The sequence below is a fragment of the Myripristis murdjan genome, chromosome 14 (genome assembly GCF_902150065.1).
Source record: "Myripristis murdjan chromosome 14, fMyrMur1.1, whole genome shotgun sequence".
Taxonomy (NCBI): Eukaryota; Metazoa; Chordata; class Actinopteri; order Holocentriformes; family Holocentridae; genus Myripristis; species Myripristis murdjan.
The window spans coordinates 17,233,010-17,246,930 of record NC_043993.1 but is presented as its reverse complement, the minus strand read 5'-3'; the positions used below and the strand labels follow the sequence as shown (position 1 = coordinate 17,246,930).

Genomic DNA, 13,921 nt, shown 5'->3' with positions numbered 1-13,921 from the left:
AAAGAATCTGCTTTTTCATGCTTTGAGTTCATATTTTTCCCGTCAGAGAAAAGACAGCTTTAACAACTGAGACTAAAGCACCAAAGCTATTTTTTTTTTTACACTTGACTTGACTCTTTGACACACAAGTCCCTGTGTGACTATCACCTGGCCTTGAGCAGAACGGCCCTCCTACACTAGAGAAACACTACCCTAGCACACAGAGCAGATAGCTACTCATGGTATCAGTTACATTTAATGCTTTTAAAACCTTTTAAAGACACATTTTAACAATATTTAAGGCCAATTTTTGGAAAAGTTATCTTTTCTACTTAAAATAAGCACGGCAGGTTCAGTATTAGGGTAAATACTATTGTAACTATACTCACCTGTCACTTTATTAGGGACACCTGTTCAACTACTCGTTAACACAAATATCTAATCAGCCAATCACATCACAGTTTAACAATAGGTATTTTTCTCACAGGCAAGTATAAAGACAGTATAAAGTTCAGGTGGTAGGTGAACAGTTTTATAACATCAGAAATCTTGACTGTGATGCAGAAGAACTTGACCTGAGGAAATTGATGGATGAATGAAATTAGATCTAAAGTTTTAGAGCTGCCAATTCAGTTCCCTTTTAGGGAAAAAAAAAAAAGACAAGGCAAGACACTTTTCCCCCCAAATCCCTTTAATTGTATGTGGCTGCTTAACAAAGAAAAAGAAACACAAATCTCAATAGGGACAGAACAGCATTTGGTGAAACAATACTGAATAAATAAATGTAACAAAGCCTGACAATAGTGGATCAAAGGTATGAATGTGCTGTATATGCAATCAACATTCTCTGTCCTTTACATGCACTTCTTACAATTTTAGAAAACCCAATAAGTAAAACACAGCAGGAGAAACTAAAGGTGCTAATAAAACATCACATAAAACCAATACGATCACAAAGGCGTCATTGTGGAGAAGGATCACTTTCCCTTTTAAAATACATTTGGACTTTAGCACTTCAGTGTTGCTGGGGAGAGTCACACTGCTTTGATACATCCTGGAAGAATCAAATTACACTTAACAGGCAGCTACAGAAACAGAGTTGATGAAATGCAAACAATCAGTTTCACATGGGCCGACAATAAGTATTTGTCTGTCACACAATGCCAGCATATGACTCAGATTTAAAGAGTAAAAAAAAAACAAAAAAAAAAACAGAACAAATGCCTATTGTAAAATGAGTATTACTCCACATCCAAGTGTATCAAATCAGTGCGGGGACACCTTAAAGTTTTACAATTCCTGCTTCAGAGCACATGCAAACCAACAATACCAACCAAAAATAAGATTAACAAAAAAACACAACTTGGTAAGTTTCAATATATAATGGTAAAACCCAACATCTAAAATAGGAGGAAAGGGTTCTGTAGAGTAGCAAGCGCAGGGGCTTAAACACAGGACTAATAAAACAGAGCCACCCCCCCTCAGCTCTACTGCAGATAAGGGAAGGATCTTCACATTCCAGCAGCCGGGGATTGAAGCAGAGAAAGGGAGGCTTTTACTTCTTCCACACCGTGTAGAAAACCCATCTTGTGAAGCTCGTTGAGGAAAGTAAACAAAACATTACTGTTGCTTAGTACTTGAATGATGGGTTAGCTGATTAATTGGCTGTTCAACATTTTAACATTTTGAGAGAGATGTCCAGAGGAGACTGTGTTTGTTCATACAGCATCACTTCTTCCAATCATCAATCATCAACTTTAATTCATCTATAACATAATTACTTCTGGTAATCGTTGCAGCACTCATAATCATCATCACATATCACCAGGCACTGTGCTGTTTTTTTTATTGTTTAGCACCAGTGCACTAGTGTGTCACAGGTTTAGAGGCTCTGAAAGGATACAGCTCCAGGTAGGAGGGCACACACACCACCTCCTTGGTGAAGTCCACGGGACAGGAGAGCCTTCCCAGCTGCGCCTCATACTGACTTAGCGCCTCTGTCTGATTCACACCGTTACCCTGACAACCACCAAGAAAGAAGGATTACAAACATGTCACTCGTACTATTTAATATTTTACAAGTCGAAAATGGAGAGCTAGGCGGTCTTTCAAGAATTGTCAACATGAGACAACAAAATATTTAAAAATGACGAATTTAGAATATGACAAAGCGTGATGATACCGGCATTATAAATTATAACAACTGCTATTGTTCACATTTGTGTTTGAGAATTAAATAAATAAATAAGAAAAATAATTTCCATATTAATTAATACATGTAATATGATAGTGAATGCTGAGATAATAATTACAGTGATAATAATGATGATGATGATGATAATAATAATAATAATAATGATAATAATAATAATAATAATCAGTTACTACAGTCTCACCTGTGTGAAGTATTTTCCATTTTGATGCAGTACTTTGATTGACAGATCCAAGATAAGACGCAGGAATTCCCATGTAGAGTCTAGAGTCGGAATAGAACAGAATAGAATAGAGTACAAAGCCTTGATTGTCACTGGACTAATACAACGAAATTAGGAACAATACTCCAGTATGACAATTTAAGACAGACAAAAAAACACGCGTCCAATAAATATAAAACTATAATAAATACACAAATTGAGAGAAATTAACAACAAAATGGCGATGCCTGAACATCGCCAATGATGATGCTACACATGACACAAACCTTCTTCTGGTGCTGTGGATATTGGGACTGCAGTTAAGTCATTAATGACGTAATCAAACGTCCTCCCCTCCTGGACATACTTCTTCAGCACAGGGACACAGTCTTCAATTAATATCTGAAAGGGATGGCAGAGACAAACAGAAGCCAGTCAACTTCAAACTTCATTTGATCTTGGACTATACTGCTTCCCTCAGTAAATCTGCACACGTGAACAGCCACCAATGCCAAACTGAGTAAACTGAGTGTGAATGATTTTACACCGGCACATTCTGCAGGTATTGTCTTGAATTTGTCTATAAATTTTAAATCAGAAAACAAAACCATCTGGAAATCTATTAATGGTCACCAAATTGTTAATTCTTTCTAGCAAACAGGAGCACAGTTTTTCCACGCTTGGGTACTGGTATTCACACTCCCATGCTGGCAACTATTTGCCTGAGTATGACAATGAATTTGTCATAATTCATAGGGCTGGAACTGTTGTGAAAACAAAACAAAAACAACAACAACAACAACAACAACAAAAAACAGGTATTAAGGGATTATCAGAGAACTGGCCCCAAAATGTGACACTGATGTCCCTTTAAAAAGCAGATTCTGAGTCGGCACACCCTCTTTTCCACCAGCAGCACGTCGGCCAGTATTGATGCTGCTATTGATCGGGTAAATAATCAAAGTTGTTTCACTCCTTACAGCCAATGGACAACATGCACACATCCTGTGCCTGTGTGAGACGAAACAACTCTTTCTGACCAGAGGGAGGTAGCAGTCTTCCAAACATGTAAACTGGCAGCCTCACAATTGTGGAACGATGTGGCCAGCATCTGCCCTTCATTTTCACGCCACTCTGAATCTGAAATTTGTTACACATATCAAAAATACGCTTGTTGAGAAGTTGGAACTTCTCAAAGGGCTTCTGCTTTCTCTGGGTACCTAACTTGCTAATTAGCAAGCTAGCTAACTAGCACAATAACAGCACAAGCTGATTTCTGTTTCCCTCCACATGTCCTGCCCAAGGAGAGCTGCGACGAGGGCAAATGGACTTGTTAGCGGACGTTTTGCTTCTCATTCAAAAAGCTAGAACTGTAGAGGCTTCTTGGATGAGAGGTAAAATGTCTTCAAGAGTCTATGAAGAAGTCCAGCTGCCATCGACTCAACTCTCCTTGAATAACTGAGAAACTTCTCATGCCTCAAAACACGCACAACTGCAGCCCGGCCCAGCAGGGATCATCGTCCATGAACATAGTGTTTCAGGGGCCACTATCCATTTGAAAAACCTAGTTATTGCTTATATGTTTCTAAATTATAATGCATGTTTAAACACTGTAGGGCACTCCTACGTCATGATGTACATGAGACTGGCACATATATACAACTTTGTCACCCTTCAGTTAACATTACTTTGAATGAGTTGGAAAATTCAGGGTTATGATTCCACTCGTTCTTTCTGAATAGTTAATTTGCTTTGCTGTTATATATTATTTCCTCTCATTTGAATATGCAAGTTGAGTGCTCACTTGGTAACAGTCTCCCTTCAGGTTGTCTAGGATATTGCCACATGTCTTCCTCATGTGCATTCTGCAGACATCTATCACCATTTGGTCAATGTACACATTTTGTCAAGGAATGATGTGTCAAGTTCAGATGAACAGCAAAATTTAAAACAAAACAAAACAAAACAAAACAAAACAAAAAACAATAAAATTGCAGGCAAGGAAAACAGTTAAGGCTGAATTATGCTTCCACGTAGGAAGAGCGTACGGAGGTTATGCGAAGCACGCATTTCCTACGCAGCGCGTGTGTGTCCAACATATCTCTGCGAAACACACTGAGCAATTCTCCGTCCACCAACGTAGACCCTGTGACGTATGGTCGCTGCTCTTCTGTACGTCTTTATAATGGCGAGAGGACGAGTCATATAGGTGCGGGTACTTGCGCACCTCCTCGGCCAGGCGTTCTTCCGCGAGATCCAGCATTCTCCAAAGTTTTCAAACACAACCGACGAGTCGAGACACAACAGTTGTTTTAAAAATGGCGCTGCCGGCCGGCACAACAACAGGATGTGATGCCGGTCGCAACAAAATGCCGGAAATGATGTACTTCGGCGGACCAATCACAGCTCTTGTGGGGCTGCGTAGGGTCCGCGTAGTTACAATTTTTGGCAGGCGCGCGACAAGGCTCTGCGGCGGTCGCACAACCCCCGTAAGCTTCGCACAACCTCCGTACGCTCTTTCTACACGGAAGCATAATTCAGCCTTTAGTGGGTGCATGTGATGAGAAAGTTCAGCGGTACAGAGCTTTAAAAGGATATCTCCACCATGGTGATCATCTTTGGCTTGAGTTTAACCACCTCAGCAAGGATTCCTCCATCACCACCTCCTAATATCAGCACTTCCTTTCCAGCATAATTCTCTTTTCCACTGCCCATGATGGCGTGGGTGTAGGCCAGATCACTCTCTGCCAGGTCTGTGAAGGAAACACAACTTTGAGATATAATTTTCAGACAGGCACCTCTGAGCATTTAAAGATTAAACATCAATTCTAATAAAAAAAAGAACAACTGTATAATAAAGTAGTGGAGTGGACTACACTAATTTATGTGTAATCTACCAGAAAACACAATGAACTTGCCATTGTATGTTTGTTTTTTCACTTGGAACTATTTTTAAGGTTACTCAACTCAATTCATCACAAGACATTTCCCTATGAGTCAGACATTAACTTTATTTTTGAAAAGAAGAGTTACTGAGTGATAAAATCCATCAAACTGTACATTGTGTGCTTCCTGTGTTATTTTATTGGACAAGATACACTTGGTTCTAAAAGTCTGGGTCCCTTGCAAAGAACTGTTTGTACTTCTTCAAATACTAATACACTTTTTCCCACTCAGCTGATATTTCTCATTCAAGAAGGCATTATTTACAACTGATACAAATTAATTTCTATTTCTATCTCAGTAACACTGGAACTGAAATATATTTCAGTTTTTTCAAATTGTCGTCACATCATATATATGATGTGACAATCTCCCAGATGGTAACGAGCGTTAACGGCCTCCCTCCTGCCACTAGCGGCGCCCCTCCCAGAGCCGGCCATGCCGTACACGGCACCTTTTCAGCAAGCAGGGGCGCCTGAAGCTGCATAAATAATAGAATAGCGCTGATGTTTTTTTTTAGTGCTCGTGCCGCCCCCAAGTTCGCCCATGTCAAAAACCGCTACTGTGGCCCACAATCAAACCCAGGCAGCTGCAACAAGGATTGGGCCTTCATTGTCATGTAGGCAGGCGACCCGAAAAAGAAAAAAAAGCAGGAAAATATGCACACACAATAACGATTCATACCTTTTTCATACAAAATTAGGGGTGAAACAATTAATCGAGTTACAATGATTGACAGTGCAAAAATTTGGCAATGTGCATTGTCACATATCAGACGCACATTATCAAGGGCTGCACTCGGTTTATTATCTAACAACAAATTATCTAGCAAAGGTAACAAATGGCAAAACAATGCAAATTGCGAAGCCCTGTTTAGTGTTTGCTAAATACTGATCAGGTCTTGATCTGTGGATCTGTTAATTGCTAACTTAGTTAGTTGATGTGGCAACAGAGAAGACTCTTGGATCCCTCTGCATACGGTCGAGAACAATAAAAGATTTTAGCTGACTACATTAGAAGCCACAACTGAACTTAAAACAATAAAACTTGTTTCTTGATTGTCGATGGTTTGTGGCTTTAACGTGAGATGACAAAATGATGTATTCCAGTGTGTGCACTTACTAACATCTCCATCGAGGACTAGAATATTCCCATACTGCTGAGAGTGCAAAATTTTTATGTTTTGGTATGCAGAATCTTCATCATACACGACCCGGTCTATGTCGTACTCGATCAGTCTGTCGTCAGTGGTGGGCCAGTATCGGTCAACCTGCCCACCTCGGGTGAGAGCTGGGAGCCTTAAGGGTGAAATGGTGAACAGTACAGTGTTACCAGTGCTTTTGCATCACACAGGCTGCGTGAGCTATTGAGATCATATTTTGGCAACATGAGCAAAGATACACCTCTATAGATAATTACCTTTTGATGCGTGTAATACTGCCTTGTAACAGATTTTCTAACTTCTTTTCCAGTGCATCTAAAAGCTGTGGAGAGACAGTTAATTCTTTAACACCAAGAACATTTGTCAAGCGCTGACCAGGCTGCGTCATCTACATAATCTACTCTTAGTAAAATATAATGCTTCCTTCATCGCTTACATTGTCTATTTGTGCAGTGTTATCCTCTTCATAGCACTGCAGGTCAATGGTGACCAACCCACGGGAGTGCACACGTAGAATAACAAACCTGAGTGATGAAGAGAGAAATCAAAGGACAGCAAGCAAGAGAATCAATGTCATAGCAAATTTTAGGTCCGTCACATATACATACTACAGTAAATGCAATGTGTGCTTTCGTTGATACCCTGTTTTTGAGATGCTCCGGTCACTGCTGCAATTTCATTTGCTCATTTCAACCATGTGGCTTGGAGTTACACCTTGTCATTAATTGAGCCTTATTGAGATACTGTTTTTTTTTTTTAATTAGTATTTCTCATTAACACTATACATCAAGTTTCACAGAGATGGGACATGCAACCTAGATGTTTACAAACATATTTAAAAGTTTTAAAATACTTAAATAGACAAAAATATTTGAGTCTCTAGGTTGATGGGTATATGGAAACACAATTAGCTGTGTGTGTTTGGGACAAGCCTTTACCAGGCTGCAATGTCTAAAAATCCTGAAGAAGAAGCTTCCTGCACCTCTGTGGCTTTTACTACTGGCGTTGTAAAAACACTGGTATTTGTACCATTTTCAAAATGTTGGTACTGACTCAATATAGACTGGTATAGTTTTGTGCGGTATAAATCCTTGTGACATCCCTAGGATTCAGCAAGGTGTTCTAAAAATCTAATGAGATCATTTACTCTACATGGGACATCAACAGATTTTACTCTTACCTGCCCTTCTTGCCAACAAAAGTAGCAAGGTATCCATGTCCCTCTGTGTCATGGACAGTCTCTGTCATTTCCTGCTCCTGAAATATGGATTGTAGCCCACGAACTGTCGAAGGACAGTCAGCTAGAATGAGAGAGGACAGAGTGAAAACATAGTAAATGACAAAATCAGCACCCCATCCCACTTCTCTGTATTAAATAAAATGGTCCCAAAATATGTTTATTGTAATTTTAGCCAGATTAATTATTAAATTTGACTGCTCCTTTGCTTAGGGCTAACAAGTCAATGCCAAGACTTTATGACCTAAACTGAAACTATGAACTGTATAAATTAAATCTGGGCACACCCATGCAGTTACACATATTTATATTCTTTTGCACACTGCAATGCGAAGCATTTTTAACAAAATACAGGATTTTGTAGAACTGGACCCAATCAAGGTAGTTTATTTGAATAGTACTGACACCCGTTCAAATCCCAAATCATTGATTTAGTTTCTCCGCTGAATGTAGAGACCATATAAAAGGTCTCTACATTCACGTATGTCAGTGAGGCACAGATAGCATGGAAGCACAGACTGTGGAAGGACACGGGATCACACCATAAAGCAGCCCAACAGCTTTGCACAATGCTTGCAATTTGAGTATTTGAAGGGGCTGCAACTGACAACACAGCTGTCAATGTTAGCGTGATAGAAATGTAATCTTTCTAAGGGGGAAGCACTGGAAATGCTAGAACCCTATTACAGCTGTTCTGATTATTATCCTTAGTTTTTATCATACTAGCTACAGTAGCCAAACTTGACATTTCACTTTTAACCCACTTTTAATGTAAGCTGTAGTCATCGGCCATCGGTAGCTGTAACAAACAGGGTTGTTTTGACCAATGACTTCCAAACTGTTAGTCACAGATTTAGATAGAACAAGTATCCAAGTATCACGATACCAAGTATCAATCCCTGAGGGACACCAAGTACAGTAATGCTTAGATTTTTTTAATCAGTTATGTAGTAGGCTAATAGACTGATGATGAGTAACAGGTTGATTTGTGCTTTATGTGGAAGGGCAGCCTACTAGCCCATAGTACCTCACAATGAATTCTTTTGAATCAATCATCAGTGAAGCTGGTTAAGTATACAAGACCTTCACATTATTTCCCAGTCTGGTTGACTGAGCCATTTTAAGCCACTTCATTTTGAAGTTTCCTTTCATGCACACATATTCTTGGGTCATCCTTCAAACTAATAAATGAGAAAAAGTGAAGTGAGACGGCCTCTGCATGGTACCTTTTGTGACGTCATATGGGAGGCAATCTGAGCAAATGTGAGGTGTCACTGACATTTTGGTTCAGCAACTTCATGCTACTGCACCCTCCCATGTCATCCACCCACTGGGACAGCCAGTGCCTCGATGATCAGAGCCTCATTTGCATGGCATCACAGCCCACTCAAAATAGCACATAATTAATGACAGAAGAGGCGCTTTTGCTAGACTTCAAAACCTTGTTTTAAAGGGGAATTCAGCACAAAGTAACTTTTTTTTTTCTTTTTAAATTGCAGGTTGTTGTACAAGCCGTATTTAATGACTGCTTAAAATAAACAAAATTGTGACAAATTCTTTTTTTTTTTTTTTTTTTTTTAAAGTATTTTCTGCATAAAAACGCTTTGTGCACTACCCTCCATGGTGTAAAGATCTGTTTGGTTTCCAATGGCAGCCAAGCCCATGTTTTCATGTTTCACTAATTGCAATTTGCATGCAAGAGCATATCTGTTTGTAGGGGAATTCTGTCTCTGCTGCCATGAGTCCTGGGGGCAGAAGCATTTGGTGTGTTCTGCCCCAACCACTGCCCCAACTCCTCCACGGGTTGTTCAGTCATGTTTTGGGGCAGGTCAGATAACTTTCCACTCTGCTATAGGATGAACACGGAAAGGTGCAGCACACCTTGGCTACCCTTTAGGTCTTTTATTTTAAGATGGGCATCTTACTATGTTGTACACAAGCACTTGTACAGTCACTCTTACAAAAATCAGTATCAATGTCAATTTTGACCATTATTGATACAAGGTACTGTCTATCAGTATCTGCCACCAAAAACATATCACTGCATCCCCAGGAAGAAGCGCGTTTCTGCTATCTAAAGCAGGATAACCAGGTGGTAAGACATGTTTGCCATTTGAGATTCTAATCTGACAAGGCAATACCACAGGCAGGTAGTAGACTCAGAAAATGTTTCTCTTCAGAAAGGAAAAAAAACAAACAAACAAACTTCAGTTTCTACTGTATTTGAGCTTCTTCTACGTTGTTTCAAATACTTTGAGTCATTCTGATTCCCAAGGAACAAACTTCCAAGATTTGCCATTCCAGTAAAACCAGAATTTTGCCTGTAATCAAAGGGATTCATTTGCAATTTCTTAGTTCCAAACAACCAAAACTTGCCAAACACATTGCTGTAACATGACAAAGCATGCTAAATGAATGCTTTCAAGTGTGTACTGTAAATAAGAGATGTTGGCAGCCCAGGTAGAATTTGCATATTCTGATAGCCGTTTCCTGATCCAACTTTTTTTTTTTTTTAACTTAACTGTCTTTAAGTCTTCTAGACCGTCACTGGATGAGCACAAATTCAATCATACAGATTTGTGAAGCACATGGCAAAGATTCTTCTTCTGAAAAAGAATGTTTCAGAAGCCTTTTTAGCCCGCTATAGAACTAGCTACTCCCACAAATTTCCCCTTCAAAAAATGTAGCTTATTTAAGTCTAGTCTCTGACCTAAAAACATTTTGCAATGCCATGCACTGAACTACCACTCTTTTTGCAATTCCAAGCTGCTAAACGGTTGCTACTGTTGCCAAGGTGGTTGCTAGGAGGCTCCTCAGCAGTTGCTAGGGTGCTCTGGTTAGCTGCTAGGGGTTAGCTATGTGGTTGCTAAGGTGTTTACATTGGTTGCTAAGTGAATGCTAGGTGGTAGCTATGGTGTTCAGGGTGGTTGCTGGTTCGTTGCTTGGGTGCTGGGTAGTTACTAGGTGGTTGCTGTGCAGTTTCTATGGTGTTGCTAGGAGATTGCTATAGTGTTGATCATGGTTGCTAAGGTGTTCTGGGTGGTTGTTAGGCTGTTCTTAAGTTGTTTTGGCTGGTTGCTGGGTAGTTTCTATGGTGCTCTAGGTGATAGAGTGTTGCTAGGCTGTTGCTATAGTGTAGGTGATGGTTGCTAGAGTGTTGCTAAATGGTTGCTAGGGTGTGTTAGGTGGTTGTTAGGGGGTTACTAGGCTGTTGCTATGGTGTTCAGCGTGGTTGCTGGGATGTAGTAGTACAAGGGGTCACTCAGACAGAAAAGGGGAGTTATGGAGCTGTGTGTGTGTCTCTGGCCCTGCCTGTGTCAGAGGGAGGGGTCCTCTTCTCTCTAGCTGCCGCTCCACGCATTCCACCATTAGTGTGCACCCCAAAACTCATGTTTAACACCAGCTTCAAAAAGTGATACCCCACTCTTCCAAAACGAGATGCACAAGCTTTGTTTGATTTGAAATCTGCACAATGTACAGCTTTGCAAAACTTTGCCCATTCATTTCTAAACAGCAAAATGCATTGGCATTGCAAACATTACCTAGAAAAGTAGTACAACACTTCTCACAGCCAAGCCACACATTTTTCGTGTATGATGTGTGTCAATGGATGGGTGGTGCAAAAATTGTGGGTGGAGATTAGTGCAAGAAAAAAAAAAAGTCCATAACAACAACATCAATACTACTAATAATAATACTGATACCTGTAAAAAGATGAGGAAGAAGAAGAAGAAACAGAAGAAGGAGAGATATGCAAGAGAATAAGATGTGCTGCCTTTTCAAAGCAAGCACATATTAATGAATATTCAAGAGAATAAGATATATTGCCATGCCAAGCATATAATCAACTTTTGCCCTGAAGGTTTCCCACAAAATATCCTCTTCAATCGCAAACACATTTTTTTCCGTCCACGGGACACCGTTGGTCTCGACGCCTCGGGACAAACGTGCGGATAGTTATCAGCCGCTGCCATCAGTGGAAGACACATTATTGGCCGATAGTTGTTGTCAGTCAAACAAGGCTACTATAGACCGATACCGATATTCCGCATCCCTAATATCATGAAATTTAAAAGGTATTAAGTTAGGGATTTCTCTCGCTATGCTTTCCCCCTTCAAATGCATGGGGAATTTCCAGAAAATGTTACACTAATTGTGAAAAGACATTACCATGTGGTGGGCTGCTCTTAGTATGATAAGTGAATTACAGAAAGCGCTTAAGTAACTACTCGATAATTTCACGGTGAGCTTCTGTTGTTGTACAAAACCGGTATGTTTCAAAGAACGGGTGTGCTATTCACCAATAATAAACGTTTGCAAGGAAGCCAAGTCAGTGTAATACATTCTTATACAGATACAAATTAAGGACAGTTCACATCTGTGGTGCGTTTGTTAGAATTACACAACCAAGCGGATATTAAAAGTGGAAGTCTCGTTCAGTAAACCTGCATACCCTGAGATGTGTGAACCAGAAAGTCCATGCTAGCGCTAACTTACTATTAACAGGGTACCTGATGTGAAATGAAAAGGTCAAGCCTAGGCGCTGAGGTTAAATAGCTCGCGTGCCGGTTTGTCAACCTTGCCAAACTAGTCCCTAATCTGCTACTTGTCAAAAATATCTCAGGTCGTGCTTTGCTTCACCCAAATTTGTGTAACGTTATCATTATTAGGTGCCGGTTCCTATCTGTCCTGTTTGGGTCTGGGCAAAGGAGCAGGTTAACATAAGCTAGCGATGTTAGCAGGCTAGCACTCCACTATGCTGCAGTGGCTCTGAGCACATTGTATTAAATACAGAGCACCGTGGATTCATGCGCATCTTACCTGCCGCAGAGAGGTTGAAGTCGAGAGTATAATGTCGCAATGCCATGTCTGACTGCAACCATCAGCCATGCCTGGGGAAGGCAGCCGGCGAGAAAATAGTACTTGTCTGCAGAGGCGAAGGGGGCAAGGTCCTTCCACTTCCAACTTGCAGCTCAGAGAAAAGCTAGCTTGCTTGAGGGGGGAGTGTGCGGTCTCATACAAGAGAGAGTCAAAAGTGACACAAGAGGGAAATCCCAAGCTGTCGGTCATACCCACTCGAGTCGGGTTGAGCGGAACAAACCGCGCTCGCTTTACCTGCAGAAAAGGTGCAATTCATTTGGAAAAACGGCAAATTCACTCTGAATACGACATGTTTAAAATCTTGGATGGTTTTTAAAACATAAATATGGGTTGTAAGAAACTGGATCCGATGCTTTATGCGTCTCTGAGGTGTCCCATCTTACATCGGTTTATTGAGTAATTGATTTGGTAGTACTTATAATTCATTATCGTTTGGAATATTTCCTACAACTATCGATTAAGACGTTTCACTGCATCTCGTGTCATATGCATCGGGGTGCACTTGTGCTGCAGTCTCTCCGGACTACACGCATGTATAGTCCGGAAGTGCGGATTCATATCCTGTCGTTATTGTCATCTTTGGTGATACTGCCACTCTTTTGGCAAGGATCGCGATGCTTACAAGGTTGTGGGCAGCGTCACTGCCCCAATCCCCGGATATGGTGCCATTTTATTTATAACGATTTACATTAATGCTATCTCGAAACGCCGGGGAGAAAAAACGACGACAACAACAAAAAAACAAGATAATTAAAATCAGACGAAACACGGGGAGACATGACATGTGATAGCAGACCGTTTATTACTTTACAAGGAATGTCCCTCCTGTGGCTGTTCTGCAACACAGACTACAGCTGTGTCTGTCTATAAACACGACTGCAGTCTATATTGTGGTACCTGCAGCGCTGATCATAGTTTTGTCTCCTGTCTGCCCATGGTTTAAATTAATCCAATTTAGGTTTTAAAATGTCCTTTGTAGCTTCCAAAATATTTGAACTGCATAACAGTTTTAGACGCTTGACAAAGCGAATTATAGATAGATAGATAGATAGATAGATAGATATGGTAATATTCTTAGGGTAATTGCAATTGCTGCATGCCACACTGCTAAATGAATAGAGGAAACAACATGTGGTCTGTGCGTGCAAAGGCTTGTATTAAATGTAGTGGTTTTTTTTTTTGTTTGTTTGTTTGTTTGTTTTTGTTTTTGTTTTTGTTTTTTGTATTTTATCTTTTAGAAGTACCTTGATATACAAAACCATTAAATTAATCGTGTTAACTGTAAAATGAGACTACTGCTTGTGT

The 13,921-nt window shown here is 40.3% G+C and overlaps 1 protein-coding gene across 1 annotated transcript; it reads right to left on the bottom strand.

The window, feature by feature from the left end:
- Nucleotides 1-649: 649 nt before the first annotated feature.
- Nucleotides 650-12,762, bottom strand: sms (spermine synthase). Its single transcript, XM_030069348.1, has 11 exons — nt 12,557-12,762; nt 7,679-7,799; nt 6,935-7,022; nt 6,756-6,820; nt 6,459-6,634; nt 4,992-5,146; nt 4,198-4,287; nt 2,681-2,795; nt 2,376-2,455; nt 1,883-1,998; nt 650-1,565 (listed from the first exon to the last, which is right to left on the bottom strand). Exons 1-11 carry the CDS (start codon nt 12,600-12,602, stop codon nt 1,535-1,537), a joined length of 1,083 nt encoding a protein of 360 aa, XP_029925208.1. The 5' UTR covers nt 12,603-12,762; the 3' UTR covers nt 650-1,534.
- Between the last annotated feature and the right edge of the window lie 1,159 nt (nt 12,763-13,921).

Coding starts and splice junctions, on each gene's coding strand:
- sms (XM_030069348.1), bottom strand. CDS start 12,602: ATGGCATTGCGACATTATACTCTCGACTTCAACCTCTCTGCGGCAG. Junction 6,635..6,755: donor AGTATTACACGCATCAAAAG/GTAATTATCTAT, acceptor TTCACCCTTAAG/GCTCCCAGCTCTCACCCGAG. Junction 2,796..4,197: donor TGAAGGGAGACTGTTACCAA/GTGAGCACTCAA, acceptor CATCCCTTTCAG/ATATTAATTGAAGACTGTGT.